Source organism: Dipodomys merriami, unplaced genomic scaffold (genome assembly GCF_024711535.1).
Source record: "Dipodomys merriami isolate MVZ:Mamm:240054 unplaced genomic scaffold, mDipMer1.0.p SCAF_10, whole genome shotgun sequence".
In the NCBI taxonomy this organism is placed as follows: domain Eukaryota; kingdom Metazoa; phylum Chordata; class Mammalia; order Rodentia; family Heteromyidae; genus Dipodomys; species Dipodomys merriami.
The window spans coordinates 15,338,756-15,364,388 of NW_027202271.1; the positions used below are offsets into that span (position 1 = coordinate 15,338,756).

General features: G+C 41.4%; 1 protein-coding gene across 3 annotated transcripts in view; it reads left to right on the plus strand.

Annotated features, from left to right (window-relative positions):
* The window catches only part of Scn8a (sodium voltage-gated channel alpha subunit 8), a 190,913-nt gene that overhangs the window by 109,344 nt on the left and 55,936 nt on the right, over positions 1 to 25,633 (plus strand). For all 3 annotated transcript variants that reach the window (XM_070041359.1, XM_070041368.1, XM_070041351.1), the window contains exons 10-12: positions 665 to 871; positions 2,265 to 2,558; positions 15,129 to 15,491. In XM_070041359.1, coding sequence (XP_069897460.1) covers positions 665 to 871; positions 2,265 to 2,558; positions 15,129 to 15,491 — 864 coding nt within the window. The remainder of the gene's footprint in view (positions 1 to 664; positions 872 to 2,264; positions 2,559 to 15,128; positions 15,492 to 25,633) is intronic.

The window sequence follows — 25,633 nt, forward strand, 5'->3', positions numbered from 1 at the left end:
GAACCTCTTTAAGGAAAGCTTTTGCTCCTACGTTTATGTCAGCTTGGAGTTCTCAAAGGTTGGATTCTTGCATATGAAATATTTAAATATTTTTATTGAAAGAATAAAGATGAAAACCGCATAAGCAGGAGGTATATACATAACCTAAAACCTAACTGTTCTGTGATGTTCATTTATTCACTTTTAGTGAACAAAATAGGACTGTTTCCTTTTTTCCCCTTCCCACCATCCTTTATTGTCGGGTATCACTTAAGATGGGGACTTCCTGACCTGATCCCAAAGATGAAATTTGTTAATATTCTTGGAGAACCAGTAGATTAATGAGTTGTATTTGCTTTTTCTTTGTACTCATTTTAGAACCAGCTGGTAATGAAGTCAAATATAATTCTTAGCCCAAAGCTTCTTTTTCATTTTTAACGTAGGTAGGGAATATTTCGAAATGGAAGGAGATACTTTCCTCACTCAGTAGATGGGACATACTGTTGCTACTTAGTGTGAGTTAGCATAAGGGATCCCATTAACGCCTAGAGATGCTCACTGTTCGACAGTATGTGCTACCTATTCAGATTGTAAGCAGTGTCTCAACAGAGAAACTAGGCCCACAGGTGTTTTAGCCTGCTTCATTTGATGCAAGTGACTTACTAAATGGTCTTTGTCTTTGTAGACCTTACGAGCAGCTGGAAAAACATACATGATCTTCTTTGTCTTGGTCATCTTTGTGGGCTCCTTCTATCTGGTGAACTTGATCTTGGCTGTGGTGGCCATGGCTTATGAAGAACAGAATCAGGCAACACTGGAGGAGGCAGAACAAAAAGAGGCTGAGTTCAAAGCAATGTTGGAGCAACTTAAGAAGCAACAGGAAGAAGCACAGGTTGGTGATTAATTCTTTGCAACAGGCCTTCCTCCCAAATCAAGTGACTAAAGCTCCGTCTAATTGCCATTGCTGAGATTCAGCTCTTCAGTTGTAGGAAGACTAGAAAGGAAAAAGAGATCAATGTAGTTGATATATTACTTCATCTTTTATTTGTTTGGTTACCTGTGTTGGTATTGGAAACTGAGCATGTACTCTACCACTGAGCTATACTCCAAGCCGCAAACATGGTCTTATTATTTTCTTGTTGGTGGTGGTCATGGGGCCTGAACTCTAGGCCTGGGCGCAGTCCCTCACCTCTTCAGCTCAAGGCTAGTGCTCTACCACTTGAGCCACAGCACCACTTCCAGCTTTTTCTGCTTATATGGTGCTGAGGAATTGAAGCCAGGGCCTTGTGCATGCAAGGCAATCACTCTACCACTGAGCCACCTTCCTAGCCCCTCCAAACATGGTCTTTTTTGGTCATACAGTATTATTTCTAATTAAAGAAGATATAGGGAAAATATTAAAGTAACATTTTTTGCCAGTCTTGGGCTTGAACTCAGGTCCTGTCCCTGAGCTTCTTTTGCTCAAGTCTAGCACTTTACCACTTGAGCCACAGTGTCACTTCCAGCTTTTTTCTGTGTAGGTAGTATTGAGCAGTCGAACCCAGGGCTTCGTGCATCCTAGGCAAGCACTCTCCCACTGAGCCACAAAGTAAAATTTAAAAATAAATTTGTGATTCCATTATTCTAATGCTTAACCTTTTAATCTTTATCCAAATATACATGCTTTTTTTTTAACATTGTTGGCCTCAACATATAGAATGTGGGGGGGGAGGTTGTTCTTGGTGTGTGTGTGTGTGTGTGTGTGTGTGTGTGTGTGTGCGCGCGCGCGCATGTGCTAGTCCTGGAGCTTGAACTTAGGGCCTGTCTATGAGCTTGTTTTTGCTCAAAGCTAGTTGATCACCATTTCCAGCTTTTTGGTAATTAGTTGGAGATAAGAGTCTCACAGACTTTTCTGCCTGGGATGGCTTTGAACTGCGATTCTCAGATCTCAGCCTCATGAATAGCGAGGACTACAGGCACAAGCCACTGACATCCAACTAGAATGTAGTACCTTAGCTTTCATTTCCAGGGTTGCTCAGAAAGGTTCTTTTGGTATCCACAGGATAGCTAGGTACTTAACTGAAATACCCAGAAGGGTACATCAAAGTGCTCACCACTGGTTCTCCTCTAATCACTTAGGATTATGTTCACCTAGAAAAAGGAAGCACCTGGCCTGGCCATGGCCTCCTCAGTCAGGGATTCTCTGCCTTTCTGTCTATGGAAATGAAATGTTCCTTACTAATTGGATGTCTTGGGTGCCTCTGATAAGGCTTGTGACCACTTTGTTTCTATGGATCCTTTCCTAGGCTGCTGCAATGGCCACATCTGCAGGTACCGTCTCAGAAGATGCCATTGAGGAAGAAGGTGAAGATGGTGTTGGCTCTCCACGGAGTTCTTCTGAAATTTCTAAGCTCAGTTCAAAGAGTGCCAAGGAAAGACGTAACAGGAGAAAGAAGAGGAAGCAAAAGGAACTCTCTGAAGGGGAGGAGAAAGGGGATCCCGAGAAGGTGTTTAAGTCAGAATCAGAAGACGGTATGAGAAAGAAGGGTTTTCGACTGCCAGACAACAGAATCGGGAGGAAATTTTCCATCATGAATCAGGTAAACTTCGTACAAGTAAGTGTAAGATCTCACCCAATTTTTTTTCCCCTTTGACCTTAGAAGTCCCAGACCTATCCCTGACCTCAATCCTTCCTCTCTGTGTGCCACATTGCCCTCCTTCAGGAGGAAGCACTACTAGAGTTGGGAACTTTCTCTTCTCTAGTCCTACCACCCCTCTGCTGATGCAAAAGGCAGCCCTAGCACACTATCATCACCTTAGGCAGCCTTGCTTCTCACTAACACCTATGTCACACCAGCAAGCCTTATGTGAGCTCTGAAACATCAGAAAGAACTTTTCTCCTCTCAGCAGCCAAATATCAGATGTCTCTCTTTAATAATTGCATATAATTGTGGACAATGATAGGAGTTGTGAAACTCTTCAGGATATCCTATTTAAGCATGGAAAGTTCTAGTAATTAATTATGCTAAATATATAGTATATTGTGCTGATAAGTATAGTATATCGTAAGCCTACAGTTTTGCCCAACTTCAATAAATGAGGAAGCTAAGATAAACCAAGTGGAGAGAACTTACAGATAAATATTTTGCATTCCATTTCTGTAACTACCATCACATGATAGACTCTTTGGATTTTAAAGATCACCACAGAAATTCAATTCTTAAGCCATTAACCACCCATTTTAAAGAATGCTAGAAAGGTATAGAATAGGTATAAAATACATTACAGTTATTGCAAATGGCGATATGTGCAGTGTCTTTTTTTTCCAGAGATAATTCATTTTGCCTCTTATTTTCATGTTTTGCCTCAATTCAGCCTTTAGCTAATTCTGTTCATATTATCATAGTAAAATATTTCCTGTCCATTCCTTTCTTTTTATTCCTAGTAACCTTACTTTAGTTTGTTGTTTTTGTTTTCTACTGTAGCCATCCACTACAGTTTTGTTTTCTATAGTCTTTCTCCCTCTCCTTCAATGTTTTTATGTTGTCTGTAGAGTACCCCTGAAATGTTAACTCTCATTAGTCATGTAGTAAGCATTTATGGAGTGAAATACATAAATAAATAAATAAATAAATAAGTTAGCATCTCGTCAGGCACCAGAAGCTCACGCTTGTAATCCTCACTACTGGAGAGGCTGAGATCTGAGGATCACAGTTCAAAGCCAGTCAAGGCAGAAAAGTCCCCATGAAACTCTTATCTCCAATTAATCCACTCAAAAACTGGAAGTGCACTGTGGTTCAAGTGGTAAAGTGCTAGACTGAGCCCAAAGAGGCTCAGGGACAGTGCCCAGGCTGAGTTCAAGTCTTACAACAAACTTCCCGCCTCCACCCCTCAAAAAAAAATAGGCCAGGCACTAGTGGTTTATGCCTGTAATCCTAACTATTTGGGTGGGAGGCTGAGATTTGGAAGGTCTTGGTTCAAAGGCAACCCAGCAGGAAAGTTCAAAAGCCTTCTTCTCAATCCACAACTGAGTTCAGTGGTTCTGAACCCTGGTACATGGGGGGCTGAGATTAGGAGGATTGAGATTCCAAACCAGTCTTTAGCAGAAAAGCTCAAGAGACTGTTTCCACAGATGGAAAGATGTAACCAAAACAAAAAGGCTGAGGCATGGCTCAGGTAGTTGAGTAGCTTCCTAACAAGTATAAAGCCTTGAGTACAAAATCCAGTACCACCAAAAAGAAAGAGAAGGACACAAGTGAGAGAGAACATAGATGAGAGAGGGAGGGAGGAAGAGAGAGGGGAGGGAGAAAAAGAGAACAGACCAAGAGTCTGTGAATCTATGAGTAGAAAGTTTGGAGAAAGCAGGTCATGAGATTAGAATTGCAAATGCTCATTGGATTTTACAACATGAAAGTTGTTGACGCCTTTGAAGTCATGCTTCAATCCAGAAAGAAGAAGAATATCAAATAGTGGAGACAGTGAACGTAGACATCTCATTCAAGCTTCTTTTAAAGACTGTGAATGAAAATAAACAGACAGAAAGGAAGGACAGAAAGAAAGGTGGGGTTAGAAAGTAGAGTAGCCGGGCACCGGTGGCTCAGGCCTGTAAACCTACCTACTCAGGAGGCTGAAATCTAAGGATCATGGTTCAAAGCCAGCCTGGGCAGGAAAGTCTGTAAGACTCTTATCTCCAAAAAACTACAAAAAAAGAAAAAATGCCAGAAGTGGAGCTATCATTCAAATGGTAGAGTGCTAGCCTTAAGCAAAAGAAGCTAAAGGACAGCACCTAGACCCTAAGTTCAAACCCCAGGACCAACACACACACAAAAAAAAAAAAACAGATCATGGTTAGGAAGATGGGGGAATGATATAATCATTAACAGGCAAGGAGCACCTCATATCGTGAAACCTCAGAAAAAATAGGTTAAAATGAAACAGAAACATTTGTAGAAAGCAAAATGTAGAGAATTAAAAATCTTAATTGAAGGGAATTAGAGGTTGAAATTGAGGGTTTATACAACTCTTTATTGAAGAGATGCTGTCAGGGCTCAAGGGGTAAAGAGCCTACTTATTAGCAAGCACAAAGTCCTGAGTTGAACCTGGTACTGCCAGAAAAGAAAATGATGACAATTCAAAGTAGTTAAGAAAACTGGGCAGGATCCTGTTGGTTCATGCCTATAATTCTAAACCACTCAAGAGGCTGAGATCTGAGGATCAAGGCTCAAAGCAAGCCTGAGCAGGAAAAATCCATGAGACCCAGTAAACCAGCTAAAAGCTGGAAGTAGAGCTGTAGTTCAAGTGGTAGAGTGCTAGCCTTGAGCAAAATAGCGAAGGGACAGTGCCTAGGCCCTGAGTTCAAGCCCCAATACTAGCACAAAAAGAAAGGAGAAGGAAGAGGAGTAGAAGGAAGAAGGAATTCCCCTAAACAGATTCTATTTGCAAATGAAGTCCTAATTTTAGTGTAGATTTCATAGTATTTCCCTCCCCCAATATGGACACACCCTACCTTTTCAGTCTCTAGTCCTTAGTCTTCATTAAGTACTGCGTGTATAACCCAGACTGAACTACCAGCTGTTTATCATCTGTGATGTTTGTTTTCTTCTCTCTGTAATGTGCTCCAGATATGCTCCTAAGATACCCTGTTTTTCCATCTCTGATTGTCCATGTCATAGTTATTCTTCACATTATTCTTTTCAGAAACCTTTCCTGACCCCTCCCTAATTGGAAATTTTATACCTCTTTGTGAACTCAGAATCTTTAACTTAGTAGGCAGGAGTTCTACTTCTTAAATGCATGCTCCAAACCTTTTTTGCACTTGTTATTTTGAGATGGGGGTCGCACTTTCCCCCCAGGTCCACTCTTGAATCTCTGTTCTACTGTTTTATACTTCTTGATCTAGCTAGGGTAACAGGCACATGCCACCACACTCTTATTGAGATAGATCTCTCAGACTTTTCTGCCCAGCTAGCCTAGAACCACTATCCTTAGCCTCCTATACAGCTAGGATGGCAGATATGGTATGGTATGGATTGAGAAGGGATATGGGCTGGTCTTGAACCCTGACCCTCCTGATCTCAGCCTCCTGAGCAGTTAGGATTATAGATGTACACCAGTGTGCCCAGCATATGTACTCTCCATTTGTTCCTTTTTATTGTATGTGTATTCTGTATACATTCAGACTTACTGCTCATTTCCTTTCCTCTCTTAAAACCTTACAGTCTGCTTTTTTGCACATAGCCATCATTCGGTTATTGTTGGACTTTCAGAATTCTGACTTAACTACTTCTAGGACTTCTTTATGGTCTGGAACCATCTCTGTCTCACCTTCATATCACCTTTCTCCTAGTTCCACTTCTTTTGGGAGAAAGTGTTGATTGCAGCTTTATTGTAATCTTATCCTTGTCTTGAGAGCCATCACTGAGCTCCTTAATGAATGCATTAGTGATGGTAGCACTAGCTATTGAATAGTCTCTGATTAATCCATAAGCTTTAGCACAGAGTCACATTGATTGCTCCCTAGCTCAAAAAATAAAACTGGGCTTCAGAGATGTCCTGCTTTGCATACAAATGTTCAGTTCCTCTAATTTCTCCATTTGAAAAAACACTGGATTCCCAGAGGCCGTGGCTGACTGCCAAAATTTACTTAGATGTCCCACATGGTAGTGGTGTTCTTCATCCCAGGACTCTCCTCCAGTTTTTTTTATTTTATTTGAAAGAATGAATTGGGAAAGTGTAGCCTAGAGATAGGATTTCACTTTTTTCCCAGGCACACACCAGGAACACTAGCCTATTTTACACTTTTCAGTATCGCTGGGATGAGAGGTACCTGTCAGGTAACAGAGATTTACTAATTTATTCAAGGTTATGTAGCTAATAGGGGGTTAGAGCTAAAATTCAACCCCAGCTCTGTCTATTCCAGAACTTTTTCTCCTAGCTACCCTTGTCCCTCATTTGCACACATACATGGTCATATCTTGTGTAGGTTTAAGAATGAATGTGGCTTTGTTTTCCCACAGCACAATTCAAATGTGTCAGTTTCCTTTATGTCTCTTCTAAATCTAAATATCTCCTACCCATTTCTATTTTTAGAGCAGATTATCTTACAAACATTAAGTTGAGGCTATTTTCCAAAGTATTTTTTTGGGGGGGGTCCGGTCGTGGGGCCTGAACTCTGGGCCTGGGCGCTGTCCCTCAGCTCTTCAGCTCAAGGCTAGCGCTCTACCACTTGAGCCACAGTGCCACTCCTGGCTTTTTTCTTTTTGCTTATGTGGTGCTGAGGAATCGAATCCAGGGCCTCATGCATGCAAGGCAAGTACTCTACCACTGAGCCACCCTCCCAGCCCCTCCAAAGTATTTTAATTAAGCGGCTATAGAACAACTTTTTGGTCTTAGGGTCTTTTAAATATTTAAAAACGATTGATGACTCCAAAGAAATTTCTTTTTGTTTTTGTTTTATTTTGCTTTGATTTAGTTGTTCATTTTCTGAGGTAGGGTTTAACTATATAGTCCCAGGCTGAGGCTCATGTTCCTCCTGCCTCTACCTCACAAATTCTGGGATTACAGGCTCGTACCACCATGACCAGCCCGAAGAGCTTTATTAAAATGTACGTCTGCAAGCAAGTTCCAGTTGCTATACCTAGCTACTCAGGAGACTTGAGATCTGACCCACACAGGAAAGTCTGTGAGACTCCTATCTCCAATATTCTTCCAAAAAAGCTGGACATGGAGCTGTGACTTGTACAGCTCTAACCTTGAGCAAAAATAAAAAAGCACAGGAACAGCATCCAGGCCCTGAATTCAAGCCCCAGGACTGGCACCTTAAAAAAAATATGTACTTCTGCCAGGTGCCAGTGGCTCATATGTATAATCCTTGCTACTCAGAGCACTGAGAGTTGAGGATCAAGGTTCAGAGCCAGCCCAGACAAGAAAGTCTATGAGAATACAATATCCAGTTAACCGCCAAAGAGTCAGAGGCAGAGCTGTGGTTCAAGTGGTAGAACACTAGCTTTGATCAAGCAAAAAAAGCTGAAGAACAGTGCCCAGGCCCTGAGTTCAAGCCTCAGGACCAGCACGCACACACATGCGCACACACACACATACACACTCTGTCTCTGTCTCTGTCTCTGTCTCTGTCTCTCTCTCTCTCTCTCTCTCTCTCTCTATATATATATATATATCCTATTTTAAATTATAATTAAACTTTTAAAGTATTTACTTCCTAATTTAGTTTAAAATAATGATGAAACATCACTAAGATTGGTATTATATTTCTTATAACAATAACTGATTTTTTTTGTTTTGGTCAGTTGTGAGGTTTGAACTCTGGGCCTGGGAGCTGTCACTCAGCTCTTCAGCTCAAGGCGAGCGCTCTACCACTTGAGCCACAGCACCACTTCCAGTTTTCTGGTGGTTTATTGGAGATAAGAGTCTCATAGATTTTGCTGCCCTGGCTGGCTTTGAACTGCGATCCTCAGATCTCAGCCTCCTGAGTAGTTAGGATTATAGGCGTGAGCCACCAGCACCCAGCTAATTAATAACTCTTATAAAAATAAATCTTTACAAAACAAAGTATTAAGGAAAGTGTTGGCACAAAAATAAAAAATACATAAATAAAATTTGTTCTAAATAAAATATGTATATTTTTTTAATTAATTTTTTTTTTTTTTTTTTTTTGCCTGTCATGGGGCTTTAACTCTGGGCCTGGGCACTGTCCCTCAGCTCTTCAGCTCAAGACTAACACTGTCCCACTTGAGCCATAGCACCCCTTCTGGTTTTCTGAGTAGTTTATTGGAGATAAGAATCTCACAGACTTTCCTGCCTAGGCTGGCTTTGAACCATGATTCTTAGATCTCAGCCTTTTGAGTAACTAGGATTACAGGCGTGAGCCACTGGCACCAGCTTATAAAATTTTTTTTTTTTTTTAAAGATAAGTGCTGGGGCTGGGAAGGTAGCTCAGTGGTAGAGTGCTTGCCTTGCATGCATGAAGCCCTGGGTTCGATTCCTCAGCACCATATAAGCAGAAAAAGCCAGAAGTGGTGCTGTGGCTCAAGTAGTACAGTGCTAGCCTTGAACTGAAGAGCTGAGGGACTGGGCCCAGGCCCAGAATTCAGGCCCCATGACCAACAAAAAAAAAGAAAAGAAAAGAAAATTGCTATTGTTTATCTGTCTATAATTTTCCTTAATCAAACCTGCTCTGCGAGCATTTAATGTTAGAATATATTTTTTGGTTGAAGTATTTGAAGAAAATAGAAGTGGCACTGTAGCTCAAGTAGTAGAGCGCTCGCCTTGAGCTGAAGAGCTGAGGGACAGCACCCAGGCCCAGAATTCAGTCCCCACGACCGGACCCCCCCCAAAAAAAAGGTTTTATACAGATAAATAGGAAAGGGAACTAGGTTGTTTTTTTATTTGTCAAATATAAACAACATGTTAACTTCAGCACTTGACCCAAAATGGTTGCCTTTAAAAGTTGCACATAGAGTCAGATACTTCTTAGAAACAGTGGAAGCAGGGACTAGGAAGGTAGCTCAGTGGTAGAGTGCTTGCCTTGCCTTCATGAGGCCCTGGGTTTGATTCCTCAGGACCACATAAGCAAAAAGAAAAATACCGGAAGTAGCCTGTGGCTCAAGTGATATAGCACTAGCCTTGAGCTGAAGAGCTGAGGGACAGTGCTCAGGCCCAGAGTTCAGGCCCCACGACCGGACCAAAAAAAAAAAAAGAAAAAGGAAAAGTGGAAGCAGAAAGCTAGAAACACCCTTAACAACCTCTACTATATAGGTATAAAACCACTTTAAGAGTGTGTCATTGAACATGGAACTCTGTAACGGGGGTAACAGTGTTTTAATAACCTTTTCACATTTTAGATGGACTTCCTTGATGCTGTTCCATACTCAACAGTAGCAAATTTTTGTTAGTTAAAATGCAGACTCTCAAACTGTATCATTTAATTTCACACTCTGCTTTAGTAAAGTCTTTCACGTTTTGCACCTTAGATCTTTAATCTGTGAATCATGTGTAACATCATGTATTGATCATTTGGGGGAGAAAAAAATTTCTACCAGTGCTGGGGCTTGAACTCAGGGCCTAGACACTGCCCCTGAGCTTCCTTTTGCTCAAGGATAGCACTCTACCACTTCTGGCTTTTTCTATTTATATTGTACTGAGGAATCAAACCCAGGGCTTCATGCATGCTAGGCAAGCTCTCTGCCACAAAGCCATATTCCCAGCTTTCATTTGGGAAATTTTTGTTCATGTGAGTTAGGGGGATCTTCCAAATATTATATTTCTCGCCCCCAGTCTCAAAGGAAAAATCTTTAAATATTGTGAAGTTGTTAGGCCTACAGTGCCTACAGTGCTTGTAAGAGAATGAGAGTAATTGAGGCAAACATTATCTCAATATTATGGAATAGTTCTGACATAGACGCAGGTAAAAGGGCTTCACCGATGAAATGTGGTCTGAATCATCAGACTTCATTTTGAGAATCTATCAAAATGAGCTTTACTTTTTTACTTTTCCTTTACCATTTATTTAGAAAGTAAAGGTAAACGAAAAGTAAGATCAATCATGGAAATGAAGCATGTTAAACCAGATTTATCAGACATCTTAGTTATTTTAAGCCTATGTATGCCCTGAACCTCAGATAATTTTTTATGGAATATGAGTTATATCCCCTCAAATCTAGAACACTCTAGAGCCGTTCTCCCAAGAAATTCCTAAACCCAAGGTTTTATATGTGTATGTATAAATATACATTCATATATATATATATATATATATATTTTTTTTTTTTTTGGTTGCCTGTTCTGGGGCTTGAAACTCAGGGCCTGGGCTCTGTCTATGAGCTATTTAGCTCAAAGTTAGCACTCTACCACTTGAGCCACAACTTCACTTCCTGCTTTTTGGTGGATAATTGGAGATAAGAATCTCAAGAGCTTTCCTGCCTGGGCTTGCTTCAAATTTTATCCTCAGCTCTTAGTCCCCTGAGTAACTAGGAGTAGGTATGAGCCACTGATAACCTGGCTCCCAAGGCTCTATTTTTAACTAGCTATAATATAACCATCTAAAGAGTGCTTGGTTGGTAACCAGGAAGATTTTGAAAACAGAGTAAGGCCTACTCATCTTATAAAATTGACTAAGTACCAGGAGTTAATAGAGCCATGGGTCCTGAGACACAATAGGTATTTTATGAAATAAAATTAATTTTTATATTAAATAAATCAAACCTCTTTCCTTAGGTAGAGGCTAATGTACCAAGTAGTGTCAGCACCCAGCATTAGCCTGATATAAAATCATTCAGTCCAGGAAAACTTGCTGTGTGAAGCAAAGTAGTGAACCACTGCAAGGGAAGCTAATTTTCAATGTGTAATCTAAGTGCATGTTAATTAAATTAAATACTGCATTGACTATATATAAAGCAGTCCAGGAGACATAAAGATGAATAGACACAGTGGCCTTAAGGAGCATGTAGATGATTTGAAGAAAGGATAAATACACACACACACACACACACACACACACACACACACACACACACACACACACACACACACACACACACACACACACACACACACACACACACACACACACACACACACACACACACACACACACACACACACACACACACACACACACACACACACACACACACACACACACACACACACCAGCCCAGGTAGGAACATCTGTGAGACTCTTACCTCCAATTAACCAGAAAACTGGAAGTGGTGCTATGGCTCAAGTGGTAGGGCACTAGCCTTGAGCTGAATTGCTGAGGGACAGCACTCAGACCCAGAGATCAAGCCCCATGACCAACAAAAGAAAAGAAAGAAAGTAAGTAAGTGGTGGAGCTGTAAGTGTGGCTCAAGTGGTAGAGTGCCAGACTTTGAGCAAAAGTGTCAGACACCAAGTTCAAGTTAGTTGAGGAAGGTGAAAGAATGTTAGTAGAGGGAGAAGCAGAAGGCTGGACCATGGAGAATGCAGAGAATTACCACAGCTAGAAAAGAGTATGTACAGGCAATAGAGAAAGTAAAAGTCCTGAAGGCAAGGGTGGCTTCATGGTAAGGTATGAGAAAAAATAGTGGAAGATAAACTGAAGAGAGTAAATCAGACAGAGCAAAGCTAGAAGATACTTGAATGCTACTTATACATGAAGGGATCGTGAGACTTATCAAAGACTCTTTTTTTGTCTTCCATACTTCCCTTCAAAGAGGTCCTTGTAGATTTTGTTCCTAAACACAGAGCTTATTAACATTTAAGTCTGTAGCCCCCAATGTCAGTGTTCTATGTCACACTTGCTTATGAGCACATATGCACATCAAACACTCCAAAACTCCTTTTTCATAATACTTCCTTTGTCTAACCTACAGAAAGCCAGCTTTCCCCTGCAGCAATCCACTCTAGGGCCAGGTATCAGACAACTAGGTTCCACTTCTGCAGCCCAGAGAGCCTCCACAATTATTCAGATCATCTTGAACTTGTTCAAATCTTCTTCACCTGCTTCATCCATTCCTTCCTGGAAGAACCACAATAAAGTCCACAGTCCTGCCACCTGACCTCCCCTAATTCTTCTGCAAGGCTCCTTCACCACATTGTATGTCTGCTTCTTTTGGGAACTGTGTAGTGAATTCTCCCTTCAAAGGCAGCCTCCCTCTCTCTGTGGATATCTATCTGTGTCCTTTGTGTGTGTGTGTGATTGAGTCCTATGTTAAACTCTTCATTCTCTTGCTGTGATCAGCTTCTTGGGTAGTGGGATAACGGACATGTGCCACCATAGCCAGGTTGTGTCTGCACATCTTAAGAGCCAGCCATGTTCTTTTTTTCTTTTTTTGGCCAGTCCTGGGGTTTGAACTTTGGGCCTGGGTGCTATCCCTGAGCCTCTTTTTCCTCAAGGCTAGCAGTCTACCACTTGAGCCACAGCTCCACTTGTAATTAATTGGAGATAAGAGTCTCACAGGCCTGGCACTGGTGGCTCACATCTGTAATCCTAGCTATTCAGGAGGCTGAGATCTGAGAATCAATTCATCGCAGCATTATTTACCATAGCCAAGATATGGAACCATCCCACATACCCCTTGGTAGATGAATGGATCAAGAAAATGTGGTACATATACATAATGGAATTCTGTGCCTCCATCAGAAAGAATAACATTGTTCCATTCATAAGGAAATGGAAAGACTTGGAAAAAGTTATATTAAGTGAAGTAAGAAAAGCAGATCACATGATCTCCCTCATGTGTAAGAACTAGAATATGTAGAAGGTACTCTAAACAGTGGATCTCAAGATCCCAAACGCTTAGTGCAAAGGACTATATATAATGAACCATGTTAACACGAACTCCAACCTTTGGAAAAAAGAGGCTCTCATTAGACCCTCTATACAGTTCATTCTTTTTCTCTATTGTTTTTCCCCCATGGTTTCCCTCATTTGCAATAATTAGTACATCTAGGATAATTTTATCAGATGAGCAGAAAAGCCCAAAAGCTATGCACATATGACTATATAAGATGATGCTAAGCGACATGAACCCCAAGATATGGCCACAAGTATTCTTCTTTATTGTTGTTGTTTTTAATGTACTATGAGATGGTTTTGTCTCCTTTGTATGTTCTTCCCCCTGTGGTATATCTCCTGTTGTCACTGTACTTGATAGTGGTACCCTACATCTTGTATATGCATTTGTCCAACTTGGGGAGGGGATGGGGAATAATAAAATGCTGAATGGGATGACCCATTGCAACAATGATACCCATAAGACACTACACTGGAAATGAACTTTACAAGTTCGGGGTGGGGGGGGGGAGATGGGTAGGAATGAGAGAGGGGGGGGAGAGAAGGGATAGTGGGAGAACAACAAAGGAGGGAGTAACAATTCTGGACAAGAAATGTATACATTAACTTACTTGTGTAACTGTATCACCTCTGTCCATCATCTACACAATAAAATAATTTTAAAAAAAGAAAGAAACCAGCCCAGGTAGAAAAGTCCCCGTGAGACTCTTATCTCCAATAAATTACTCAAAAAAGCCAGAAGTGGTGCTGTGGCTCAAATGGTAGATCTCTGCCTTGAGCACAAAGAGGCTCAGGAACAACACCCAGTCCCAAGACATGCCAAAAAAAAAAAGGGTCTTATGGATTTTTCTTCCCGGGGCTTGCTTCAAACCATGATCCTCAGATTTTTGCCTTTTAAGTAGGTAGGATTATAGGCATGAGCCACAAGTACCCAGTTCAGCCACATTCTTTAGAACATTATTTTTCCCAGACTATCTGTGATAAATGACTAGTTTCTATTTTTTTCCCAGTTGTTCAGGAACTGATACTATTGTAAAATACAACAATGAATTTCTAGAAATGATCACATTCTTAGATGTTATGACATTGTTAATTGCTATTTTTTTTAAAAAATCACTAAATGTTTCTCTCAGCTTCTTGTCTTGTCTCATTGCAACCAGTAACAGTCATGTACCAGCACTGATCTGTGAATCACACTTTTAGTAGAACAGGTTCAGAGGGATGAATCAATGACTCAGGGAGGATGCCCTAACATGCATGGGTGAAGCAGAGAAGTCCAGATGCCTGTGCCAATATGTGTGTTCCCTTTTAATATAAAATGACAGCTTTTATTCGTAAACAAGACCCAGTCAACAGTAGAACATTAAAACCTCTGCAACCTCTTCTCAAGAGTTCTATTTACACTATATGATATGTATTTAACAGTGACCTTAATCTATGCTGAGTGGCTTTCTTGATATGGCCTCCCGTAAGAAAACTCATTTATGTCTCCTTTACAAGTTGATTACCACCAAAGCAGGAAAAGACTATACAGCCACTGAAACACCCAAAATAGAAGAGGATGGAGCAGTAAAACAAGAATTCTCCAAAGAAGATGTACTAATCTGGGATCAGAGGTTGTGGACAGTATAGGAAGAAACGGAAACTAGGAGCATTTTGAGTGTAGAATTAGAAATGTCCTATCTAGCAGACAGGAAGATAAGACAAAAATACTAAGGAGAAGCCCCCACAGTTGTTTTTAAAAAAAAAAATACTGCTTTCTCAGAAGCCTTGTGTTCTGGTAGAAAGACTGCGGGGTGGGCTGTGCTGGGGAAGCCGGGTCTCCCCTGCTCAGACTTGGAGGTCACATCTCTCCCCCCTCTCTGTCTCTCCTTGCAGTCCCTGCTCAGCATCCCGGGCTCCCCCTTCCTCTCTCGCCACAACAGCAAAAGCAGCATCTTCAGCTTCCGGGGCCCTGGTCGGTTCCGAGACCCAGGCTCAGAGAACGAGTTCGCAGACGACGAGCACAGCACGGTGGAGGAGAGCGAGGGCCGCCGGGACTCGCTGTTCATCCCCATCCGGGCCCGCGAGCGCCGCAGCAGCTACAGCGGCTACAGCGGCTACAGCCAGGGCAGCCGCTCCTCGCGCATCTTCCCCAGCCTCCGGCGCAGCATCAAGCGGAACAGCACCGTGGACTGCAATGGCGTGGTGTCGCTCATCGGAGGGCCCGGCTCCCACATCGGAGGGCGGCTTCTGCCAGAGGTGAAAATAGATAAGGCAGCTACCAACCACAGTGTAAGGAAGTACACAGTAGATAGGCGAGGCATGGCAGTCTCAGCTCCCTGGCCCTCTTCCCTCCCTGCCCAGCCCTGCCTATCCCACCGTTCAATCTCTCTCCACCCCTTCTGGCCTCTCTGGTCTCTCTTCAGTCCTCCCCCAGGGCTCTCCTTGTTCCCTCCCCCCCCCTTATTCATTGTTTCCTTTACCTGTTTCCTTTCTTTGTTTCTAATCCCCTTTCCTGTCAACTCCTTTTTCAATTTGCTTTCTCCATCTGTCTGCAAGTCTGTCTGCCCCATCCGTTCTCCCCTTCCCCCACTTGCTTTGACTGCCAGGATGGAATGAGAATGCCACCGTGCCACTACCAGCGACCCAACTCTGAGCCGGTTTGGAAACACCATTGCTTCTCTTTCCCTCACTTCCCCTTCCCAGCTAGGAAAACAGCTTGGAATTTAAAGATCTTATTTTTTTTTCTAATTTTTTAAAGAAAGTAATATTTTAAGTAAGTTTCTGTCGTCTCTGCAAGAATGAGATATGATTTTTCCAAAGAGGAATGTTCATGCCTAATGCTGAGATGGGAGTTTGTATCAGGAGAGCCAAGCAAGGTTAAGAAGACCAGTAGGAAACCAGACCAGATTCTTAGTAGGGACTGAAAGGGAAATAAAAAGAAGAAAAAGTGGAAGATGGGGCAAGAACACATGGTGTATGGGGGAGGAAGAAGGAAAGCAAAGATGAATTTTAAATGTAATCAAGTAGCAGGCATATATATAATAGCTTCACAAAATCACTTGTCTAGGGGTTCAGTAATGGTTCCCCTCTTTGGGAAAAGCTACCTCTTAACATTTCTTTAAATTTTAAGCTGTTTATACTTTTTTCTCTTTTTAAGTTTTAAGTTATCACAACCTCAGCAATCCTAAACTTCCTGCCTCTAATTCCTTAACTCTCCTGGGTGCCTCCCATAGCTGGTGTGAGCTCCTTGAGATAGCATGTCAGTCTATACTCTATTCTAACACTTCAGTGCCCTCTAACCCAGCATGAAGATAGCCAGTCCTCTAATTAGCATGATGCATGTATGGATGAAAACTGGACAATTATGAATGAAATATTACAGAATAATCTGTGTTTTAGCACTTTAGGATACACTGACAGTCCGGATAAAAATTTAAAATGTAGGGCTGCGGTGTAGCTCTGTCGTAGAGTATACCCTTAGCATGCACAGAACTCTCTAACATCACCAAAAGAAAAAGAAAGAAAATTCAAAAGGCAGTTTAGATGTGTCAGATTGTGTTCCTCTCTCTTTCTGTCCTTTTATTTAAAAGGAATAATCATTTGCCCAATATGTTTGTAGCTTTTTATATGCTACTAATTATGCTGTGTGTGTGTGTGTATATGTGTATGTGTGTGTGTGTGTGTGTGTGTGTGTGTGTGTGTGTGTGTTGTATTATGTTGTGCTGGAGATTCAACCCATGGCCTTGAACATGCTAGGTAAGCACTCTACCACTGAGCTACACCCCCCAACTCTATAAATTAATTATTTTTATCTGCATTGTGTAATTCATTTGAAACAAAAATTTTGTAAGGCTAAAAAATGAAGATTGGTATGGCAATATAGTTGAACATTTAGATTTTGAAATTTGATATCCTGAAAGTGTTTTAAAAAATACTTAAGCCAAATAGTACAGCTTGCATCCTCCCCTTAGCGAACATACAAGAGGAGTCCAGGAAGGTGCTTCAAGTTCATCTTAAGGCATATGAAGGAGATTTGAGGGAGACTTGAGGGAGAATATTTGGGAGGGAGATTTTGTGGTACTGAAAATTGAATTCTGGGTGTTATAATTGCTAGGCAGGTATTTTACCACTTGGACTATACCCTCAGTCCTTTTGCTTTTAGTTTGTCTTTTCATAAGGGTCTTTGCCAGCACTGTCCTGGAACATAATCCTCCAACCTCACATCCCCGGAAGCTGACCAGCAACTGACTTATTTCTGCTACAGGGTTTTTCTTTTTTCCTGGACTTGCCTTTGTTGCTGAATCCTTGTATTTGTTTTTCTGAGCACAGTACTGTGTGGGAGAAATTTTTGAGAATCAATTGAACACATATATGGAGTAAGGCTTTCTGCTCTACCTTGCACTGTGGCCTAGAGCTCTCTGCCTTTGGGCTTTAGGAAATGCTACATACCTAGCAAACTGTAAACACTTGGGAGACTTTCTGAAATGGCCTCAAAAGGTGATGATGACAGACTTGAGCATTCCCAAGGCTGAGAGGTCGTTCTCCAAAGTTGCAGGAAGATGGGGTAGAGGCAAGAGCTCATCATTACTATGGGATTCATAACTAGGAAGAGGTGTTTTATTAGAAGCCACAACAGCAGTGTTATGATTAATGGATAATGCTATAAGAAAATCTCTTAGTTACCTTAACAGGCCAAAAACAAACAAAAAAGACCAAATCCATATAAAGAGTGACAACATAGAGGGAGGAAAAAAATGATTAGCAAGAGTTGCTTTTGAAAGGGAAAATTACTAGTGATATTCTAGTTTTTTGTTTGTTTGTTTGTTTTGTTTTTCACTGCTGGCAAACCCAGGGACTTCTATATGCTAGATAATTGAGTTCTGAACCATACCCCAGCCCTTGATTTTTTTTGTTGTTGTTGTTGGTCATTGGGCTTGAACTCAGAGCCTGGGTGCTATCCCTGAGCTTTTGAGCTCAAGGCTAGCGTGCTACCACTTTGAGCCACAGCACTACTTTTGGTTTTCTGGTAGTTAATTGGAGGTAAGAGTCTCACAGACTTTCTTGTGCTGGCTGACTTCAAACCTCCATACTCAGATCTCAGTTTCCTGAGTAGCTAGGATTATAGGTTTGAGCCACCAGTGCACGCCTATAAGATACGGGTCTTGGCTTTGTGGCCCAGGCTGGCCTCAACTCACAATTCTCCTGGCTTTTGCCTCCTCAGAACTGAGATTATAGGTATTCAACATTATTTAATTCTATACCTACCCTATTCAGTAAATGATTTTTTTTTCTCAGAAGGATAATTAGTATCTGGCCTAAATAGAACTTGAACCAAGATCTTCCTAACAGTTTAAATATTAGCTCCTTTAGAATTTTTTAAAATACTACTTACAATATTAATATTTTGTGTTAATTTATCTTGCAAATTTGAATTATAAAATTTTAACTAATAATTTCTTGCCTGGAAGCCTGACTTAACCTAGCCTAATCCCTTTGGGCCAGGATATAGTGATTCTGTCAAATATGTGCAATGTGTCTACAGCCCAGAATTAACTTGACTTCACCTGAGCCATTAGAATGCTCCAGTTGTAGATACTCATGCTTCATGCAGTGGTATAGAGAGCTGATCCTAAAACAGTATCTGTGCTTAGGCTGTGCTATCTATATGGGTTTGGTTTTGTTTTTGTGCTAGTCTGGGAGCTAGAACTGAGTGAGGGCCTCTTACTCTCACTCAGCTTTTTTGCTCAGGGCTGGTGCTCTACCATTTGAACTATACTTCCATTTCTGATTTTGGTTAACTGGAGAGAAGAGTCTCATGGACTTTCCTGCCTGGGCTGGCTTTGAACTACAATCCTCAGATCTCAGCTTCTTGAGTACCTAGGATTATAGGCATGGGTAACCAATCCTTAGCTATAAGAAATGTAATATGCTTAAGAAAAAGAGAAAGACCTGTGAGCATTACATCATTAGTGCCATCACAAATGTTCATATCAGTTACCAGTTATCCAATTATTGAGTGTGATGGGGTTTTTTCATGATTGGGAACTTCTCACAATTGTTTTTTTTTTAGTAAGTTTTTTATTGTAAAAATACTGTACAGGGGGGTTACAGTTACATGAGCAAGGTAATGAGTACATTTCCTATCAAGCATTGTTGCCTCCTCCTTTGTTTTTCCCCTACTATCCCTTCCCTCCCACCTCCACAACTACACTCCCTCTTTCTCCCCCCTCGCCTAAATTGTAAAGTTCATTTTTCAACATAGTGTCTTGTACATCTCATTGTTACAGTGGGTCAACCTGTATCCCTATTTAAACATTTTGTTTTTTCCCATTCCCTCCCCAAATTAGACGGACATCAAATACATTGAAAACAAGGGTTATACCGTGGGGGAGGGACATACAAAGCAACACAAAAAATCACATGGTACATTATATTTGGGCATTTATCCAAATGATCATAAACAAGACCATACTAAAGCTACCAGCACAACTATGTTTATTGCAGCATTATTTACCATAGCTAAGATATGGAACCAACCCAGATGCCCCTCAGTAGATGAATGGATCAAGAAAATGTGGTTGGGGCTGGGAAGGTGGTTCAGTGGTAGAGCACTTGTCTTGCATGCATGAGGCCCTGGGTTCAATTCCTCAGCACCACATAAGCAAAAAGAAAAAAGCCGGAAGTGGCACTGTGGCTCAAGTGTTAGATCGCTAGCCTTGAGCTGAAGAGCTGAGGGACAGCGCCCAGGCCCAGAATTCAGGCCCCACAACCGGACCCAAAAAAAAAAAAAAAAGAAAGAAAGAAAAGAAAATGTGGTATATATATAATGGAATTCAGTGCCTCCATCAGAAAGAATGACATCATCTCCTTTGTTAGGAAATGGAAAGACTTGGAAAAAATTAATATATTAAGTGAAGTAAGCCAGGCCCAAAGAAACATAGGTCCCATGGTTTCCCTTATTTGCAATAACTAGTATATGTCTGGGACAAGAAGAAAAGGTCAAAAGCTATGTACATATGACCAGATAAGATGATGTTAAGCAAAATGAACCACAAGATAGGAACACAAGTGGTTTTTTTCTTTCTTGCTATTGTTTCTAATGGTTTTTGTTGTTGTTATTTTGGGGTTTTTTTTTTTGTTGTTGTTGTTTATCGATCATGGGGTTTGAACTCTGAACTCTGTGCCTAGGCACTGTCCCTGAGCTCTTCAGCTCAAGGCTAGTGCTCTACCACTTGAGCCACAGTGCCACTTCCAGTTTTCTGGTGGTTAATTGGAGTTAAGAGTCTTATGGACTTTCCTGCCCAGGCTGGCTTTGAACCGCGATCCTCAGATCTCAGCCTCTTGAGTAGCTAGGATTATAGGCATGCGCCACCAGCGCCCAGCTTCACACTTGCTTTTTACTGAAGCAAAAAGCCTTTTCCCATGCCTCCATCTCTGAGTTGGGGAAATAGGTGAGAACCAATGTTCTTAACTCATTAAGAGAGAAGGAGCCACCAGCAGTCTGGAAATCACAAACAACACAAAAACCATATGAAGCAACTTGCAGATGTATGTGCTTTATCTCACTTGATTCTCATAATTCCACCTTATGAACTAGATACTGCTGTTATCCGCATTGCCAATGCAGCCACCAAGGATTAGAGGAGTAAAGCAGCCTGTCTGTGATTGCCCAATATGCAGTAGAGTTACGTTGGGAATCCAGACAACCTAACTCCAGAGCATTAACCAGTAACCATTACAGGACACTAACTCTAAAGCCTTAGTTCTTTATTTACTCCTGTAATCCTGGGAAATTGTTTCTTAGCCCATTTAATCCTTTGCAAAAATGATAAAAGGACCTTTGCTATAGCTCTATTGTGAAAAAAAAATTTGGGGGGGGGGTCCAGTCGTGGGGCCTGAACTCTGGGCCTGGGCGCTGTCCCTCAGCTCTTCAGCTCAAGGCTAGCACTCTCTACCACTTGAGCCATAGTGCCACTTCCGGCTTTTTTCTTTTTGCTTATGTGGTGCTGAGGAATCGAACCCAGGGCCTCAGGCATGCAAGGCAAGCGCTCTACCACTGAGCCACCTTCCCAGCCCTATTGTGAAATATATTATGCCACTATTTCCTCCTCCTCCTCCTCCTCCTTCTTTTTTGCCAGTCCTGCGGCTTGAACACAGGGTCTGGGCACTGTCCCTGAGCCTCTCTGTGCTCAAGGCTAGCACTCTACCACTTGAGCCACAGAGCCACTTCTGGCTTTTTCTGTCTATGTGATACTGAAGAAGCAAACCCAGGGCTTCATGTATGCAAGTCAAGCACTCTGCCACTAAGTCACATTCCCACCCATGTCACCCATTCTTGGTGTTCAGTTTCTACTGAGGTGTTTTTGATTTCTAGGATTGTGAAGATCCTGTGTTTACCAAGTAGAAATTAGTTCGAAGCAGAATACTTTGAACATAGGATTGATTAATAGCTAGGCTCTGCCAACATCTCTAACATGCTCTACATTTTAGTCCCAAGAAAAGTGCCTGACTAATAAATTTCCAGTTACATGCTTCTTTCTAGGAGAAAGCAATTTAGAATCAATAGGCAGCTGAGCTTTCTAGGGCAGATGGAGAGAAACATGAGCAGAAGTAGAGGTGGTTGCAATGGCCTATCTCTATGAGGACTGCTACAGTTTAGGAGGCAGGCAGAAGGTTAGTACTCACGTGCACTGATGAACCTCAAAACTGGGTTAGAGATGGATCTTACTTCTTTCTTTTCCCCTTCTTGTATTGCTAGGAATCAAACTCAGGGCCTTGAGAATGCTAGAAAAGCACTTTTTCATTAAACTACATCCTCGGCCCTTTTTTATATTATTTTGAAATAAGGTTTTATTGAGTTGCCTACACTGAAATCTTTCTGCCTCAGCTTCCCAAGTAGCACCTGGCTGAGCTTAGCTTTTTTCATTTGCTTTTCTTGTTACTGATGGTTTTACTCCAAAGCTCCCTACAGGCTTATTTATTTATTTATTTGCCAGTTGTGGGTCTGGGTACTGTCCCTGAGCCTCTTTTGCTCAAGGCTCTTTTGCTCTATCACTTGAGCCACAGCACCACTTCCAGCTTTTTCTGTTAATGTAGTACTGAGGAATAGAACCCAGGGCTTTGAGGTATGTTAGGCAAGCACTCAACCACTAAGCCACATTCCCAGCCCTATTTTTTTTTTTTTTTTTGCTTAAAGACAAAACCTTCTGGCTTTAAAAAAAAAAAAAGTCATTAGTTCTCTACCATTCCCAACAACCTTCTCCTAGCCACAGATGATGAGAGTTGAGCAGCTGAGCACATTTAGGTGGAAGTTGACTACAAAGTTGGTTGGTTTACTTGGGTAAACCTGGGTCTACTCCTCTTAGCTACAAAAGAAACAACAATCAGCAGTCTCCAGCATTAAATGGAGCAGCCAATTTGGAAAATATTCCGGCAGTTTCTCAAAAATTAAGCATAGAGCTAGACACAGATGGCTCATTCCTGTAATCCTAGCTACTCAGGAGGCTGAGATCTAAGGATCAAGGTTCCTGACTCAATTGTCCTCTAAGCCACCAACTTGTATCACCATAGCTTAAGTAGCCACTCTATCCCTTGAGTTATGTCCCTACCCTTTAGCTTGAGAGGCATGCACCTTACCACTTGAGTCATGATGCCAGCCCTTTTTGCATTCATTATTTTTCCAACAACATTTAAGATTGGTATTATTTCTTCCTTAATGTTTGATACATTTGTGAAGCCCTCAAGGGATAGTTTTCTTTGTAGTAAGATTTGTGTGTGTGTGTGTGTGTATGTGTATCCTGGGGCTTGAACTTAGGGTGAGGATACTGTTCCTCAGCTTTTGTGCTGAAGACTACTACTTGAGCTACAGCTCAATTTCCTGTTTTTTGGTGGTTAATTGGAGATAAATCTCATGGACTTGCCTTCCCAGGCTGACTTCAAACTACTATCCTCAGATCACAGCCTCCTGAGTAACTAGGATTCTAGACATGAGCTAGTAGCCACCAAGCTGTAGTAAGGGTTTGAAATAATAATTTCTTAATTAGATCAAGCTATTATAGGCTTTTTTCTTGTGTCACTTTTGATAAATTATATTTTAATATATTTTTATTGTTAATATTAAGGTGTTGTACAGAGGGGTTACAAGTTCATAAGTCAGCTAGTGAGCATATTCTTTTTAGACATTGTTACCCCTTCCTTTGCTTGGTAAGTTATATTTTGATTTGTTTCACAATTTCATGCATGATGGCCAGGCGCTCTACCAACTGAGCCACACCTTCAATCTCTTAGATTCTTTTTTGCCAGTCATGGGACTTGAAATCTGGTCCTGGACGCTGTCTCTGGGCTCTTCAGCTCAAGGCAAGCACTCTACCACTTGAGCCACAGCACCACTTCTGGTTTTCTGGGGATTAATTGGAGATAAGAGTCTCACAGACTTTTCTGCCTGGGCTGGCCTTGAACTGCAATCCTCAGATCTCTGCTTCCTGAGTAGCTAGGATTACAGGCGTGAGCCACTGGCCCCCAGCTTAGTTTCTATTTTTATTAAGCCTTTTTCTTGTTTGTTTGTTTGGTCAGTTGTGGGGCCTGACCTCTGGGCCTGGGCACTGTCCCTCAGTTCTTCAGCTGAAGGCTATTGCTCTACCACTTGAGCCTCAGCCTCACTTCCGGCTTTTATTTTATGTGATGCTGAGGAATCAAACCCAAGGCCTTGTGCATGCAAGGCAAGCACTCTACCACTGAGCCACCTTCCCAGACCCTGGTTGTTTGCTTTTTGCCACATGGTCTTCCCATAACCCAGGTTGGACTTGAACTCACCATTCTCCTACCTCAGCCTTATGAATGCTGGGATTATAGACATATACTACCATGCCCAGATATTGAACTTGTTTTTGTTGTTGTTGTTGTTTTGTTTTGTTTTTGTTTTTGCCAGTCCTGAGGCTTGAACTCAGGGCCTGGGCACTATCCCTGAGCTTCTTTTGCTCAAGGCTAGCATTCTACCACTTGAGCCATAGTGCCCCTTCTGGCTTTTTCTGTTTAAGTGGTACTGAGGAATGGAACCCAGGGCTTCATGCATGCTAGGCAAGCACTCTGCCATTAAACTACATTCCCTTATTTTTTTAAGGTTGTTGTTAATAAAGTCTGATGAATTTTCAACTTGTTATATCTAGCAATCTCAAAGGCAGTAAGATACACTCAATATCAAAGCCATATTATGGTATACAGTTTTATATCCTTGATGAGTCAGCTAGTCTGATCTTACAGCACCTATGGATCAATATTGTAAAAATTGTCTACCATGTGCTATAGATTTATACAAGGGAAACTCAGTAAAAATCTTTCTCTGTTCATTGTTAGATAGTTGTCATTTTTTAAAAGCAGTAGTTTGATCTGATTTATTAAATGTCATAAATATCAAGCTAACAACTGTAGCAAAAAATGACTTCTCAAATATATCCTATGATCTGAGATAATTGTTTGTAACTCATTCTTACATATACAGATGTTTGCTTTTATAGTAATATAGCCATGATTCCCAAGGAATTTTTTTCTTTCCATTTGTCCTGAAGTTCTCCCGTAAGCAAACAAATGTTGATGAAACACTTTGATAGATGAATCTTGTCACCCAGGTAACAGTGGCTTATGCCTGTAATCCTAGCTACTCAGGAGGCTAAGATCTGAGGTTCACAGTTCAAAACCAGCCCAGGCAGGAAAATGTACGAGACTCTTATCTCCAATTAACCACCAGAAAACTGGAAGTGGAGCCATAGCTTTAAGTGGCCTTGAGTGAAAGAGCTCAGGGTCAGTGTCCAGGCCCCGATTCAAGCCCCAAGTCTGACCCCAAAAAAAACAAAAACAAAAAGCACAAATCTTGTCATCTCCTAGGAATTTTCTTTTGTGCAGTCATTAAAATATAAACATGTAGAAGGTCAGTAGGGCATTTTGATGTGGCTTCCCTGGAGTATTTTATTTGCAAAACAGCCATTTTGGTGCTGACCAAACATATATTTCTCTAGTCTCAGACAGACATATCTCTTCCCTGTGCTCTGAGGGATGGTGACCATCTTACTTTCACTGTGGAAGGAGCAGCCAAGTTTACTTGATGACATGGTACCACAGACAACATGGATATTACAAAAATCAGTCTTAAGCTTCAAGCTTGATCTGATATCACACACACACACACACACACACACACACACACACACACACACACACACACACACACACACACACACACACACACACACACACACACACACACACACACACACACACACAATATAAGTCGGACAGTCGGAAACCCTTTGCTATAATTCACCAAACCACTGTGTCTAGGGATAAAGCATGTAACAGTTTGGTTTTGTAACAATCCAGTGACCTATTCTACACTTTTTATTTTT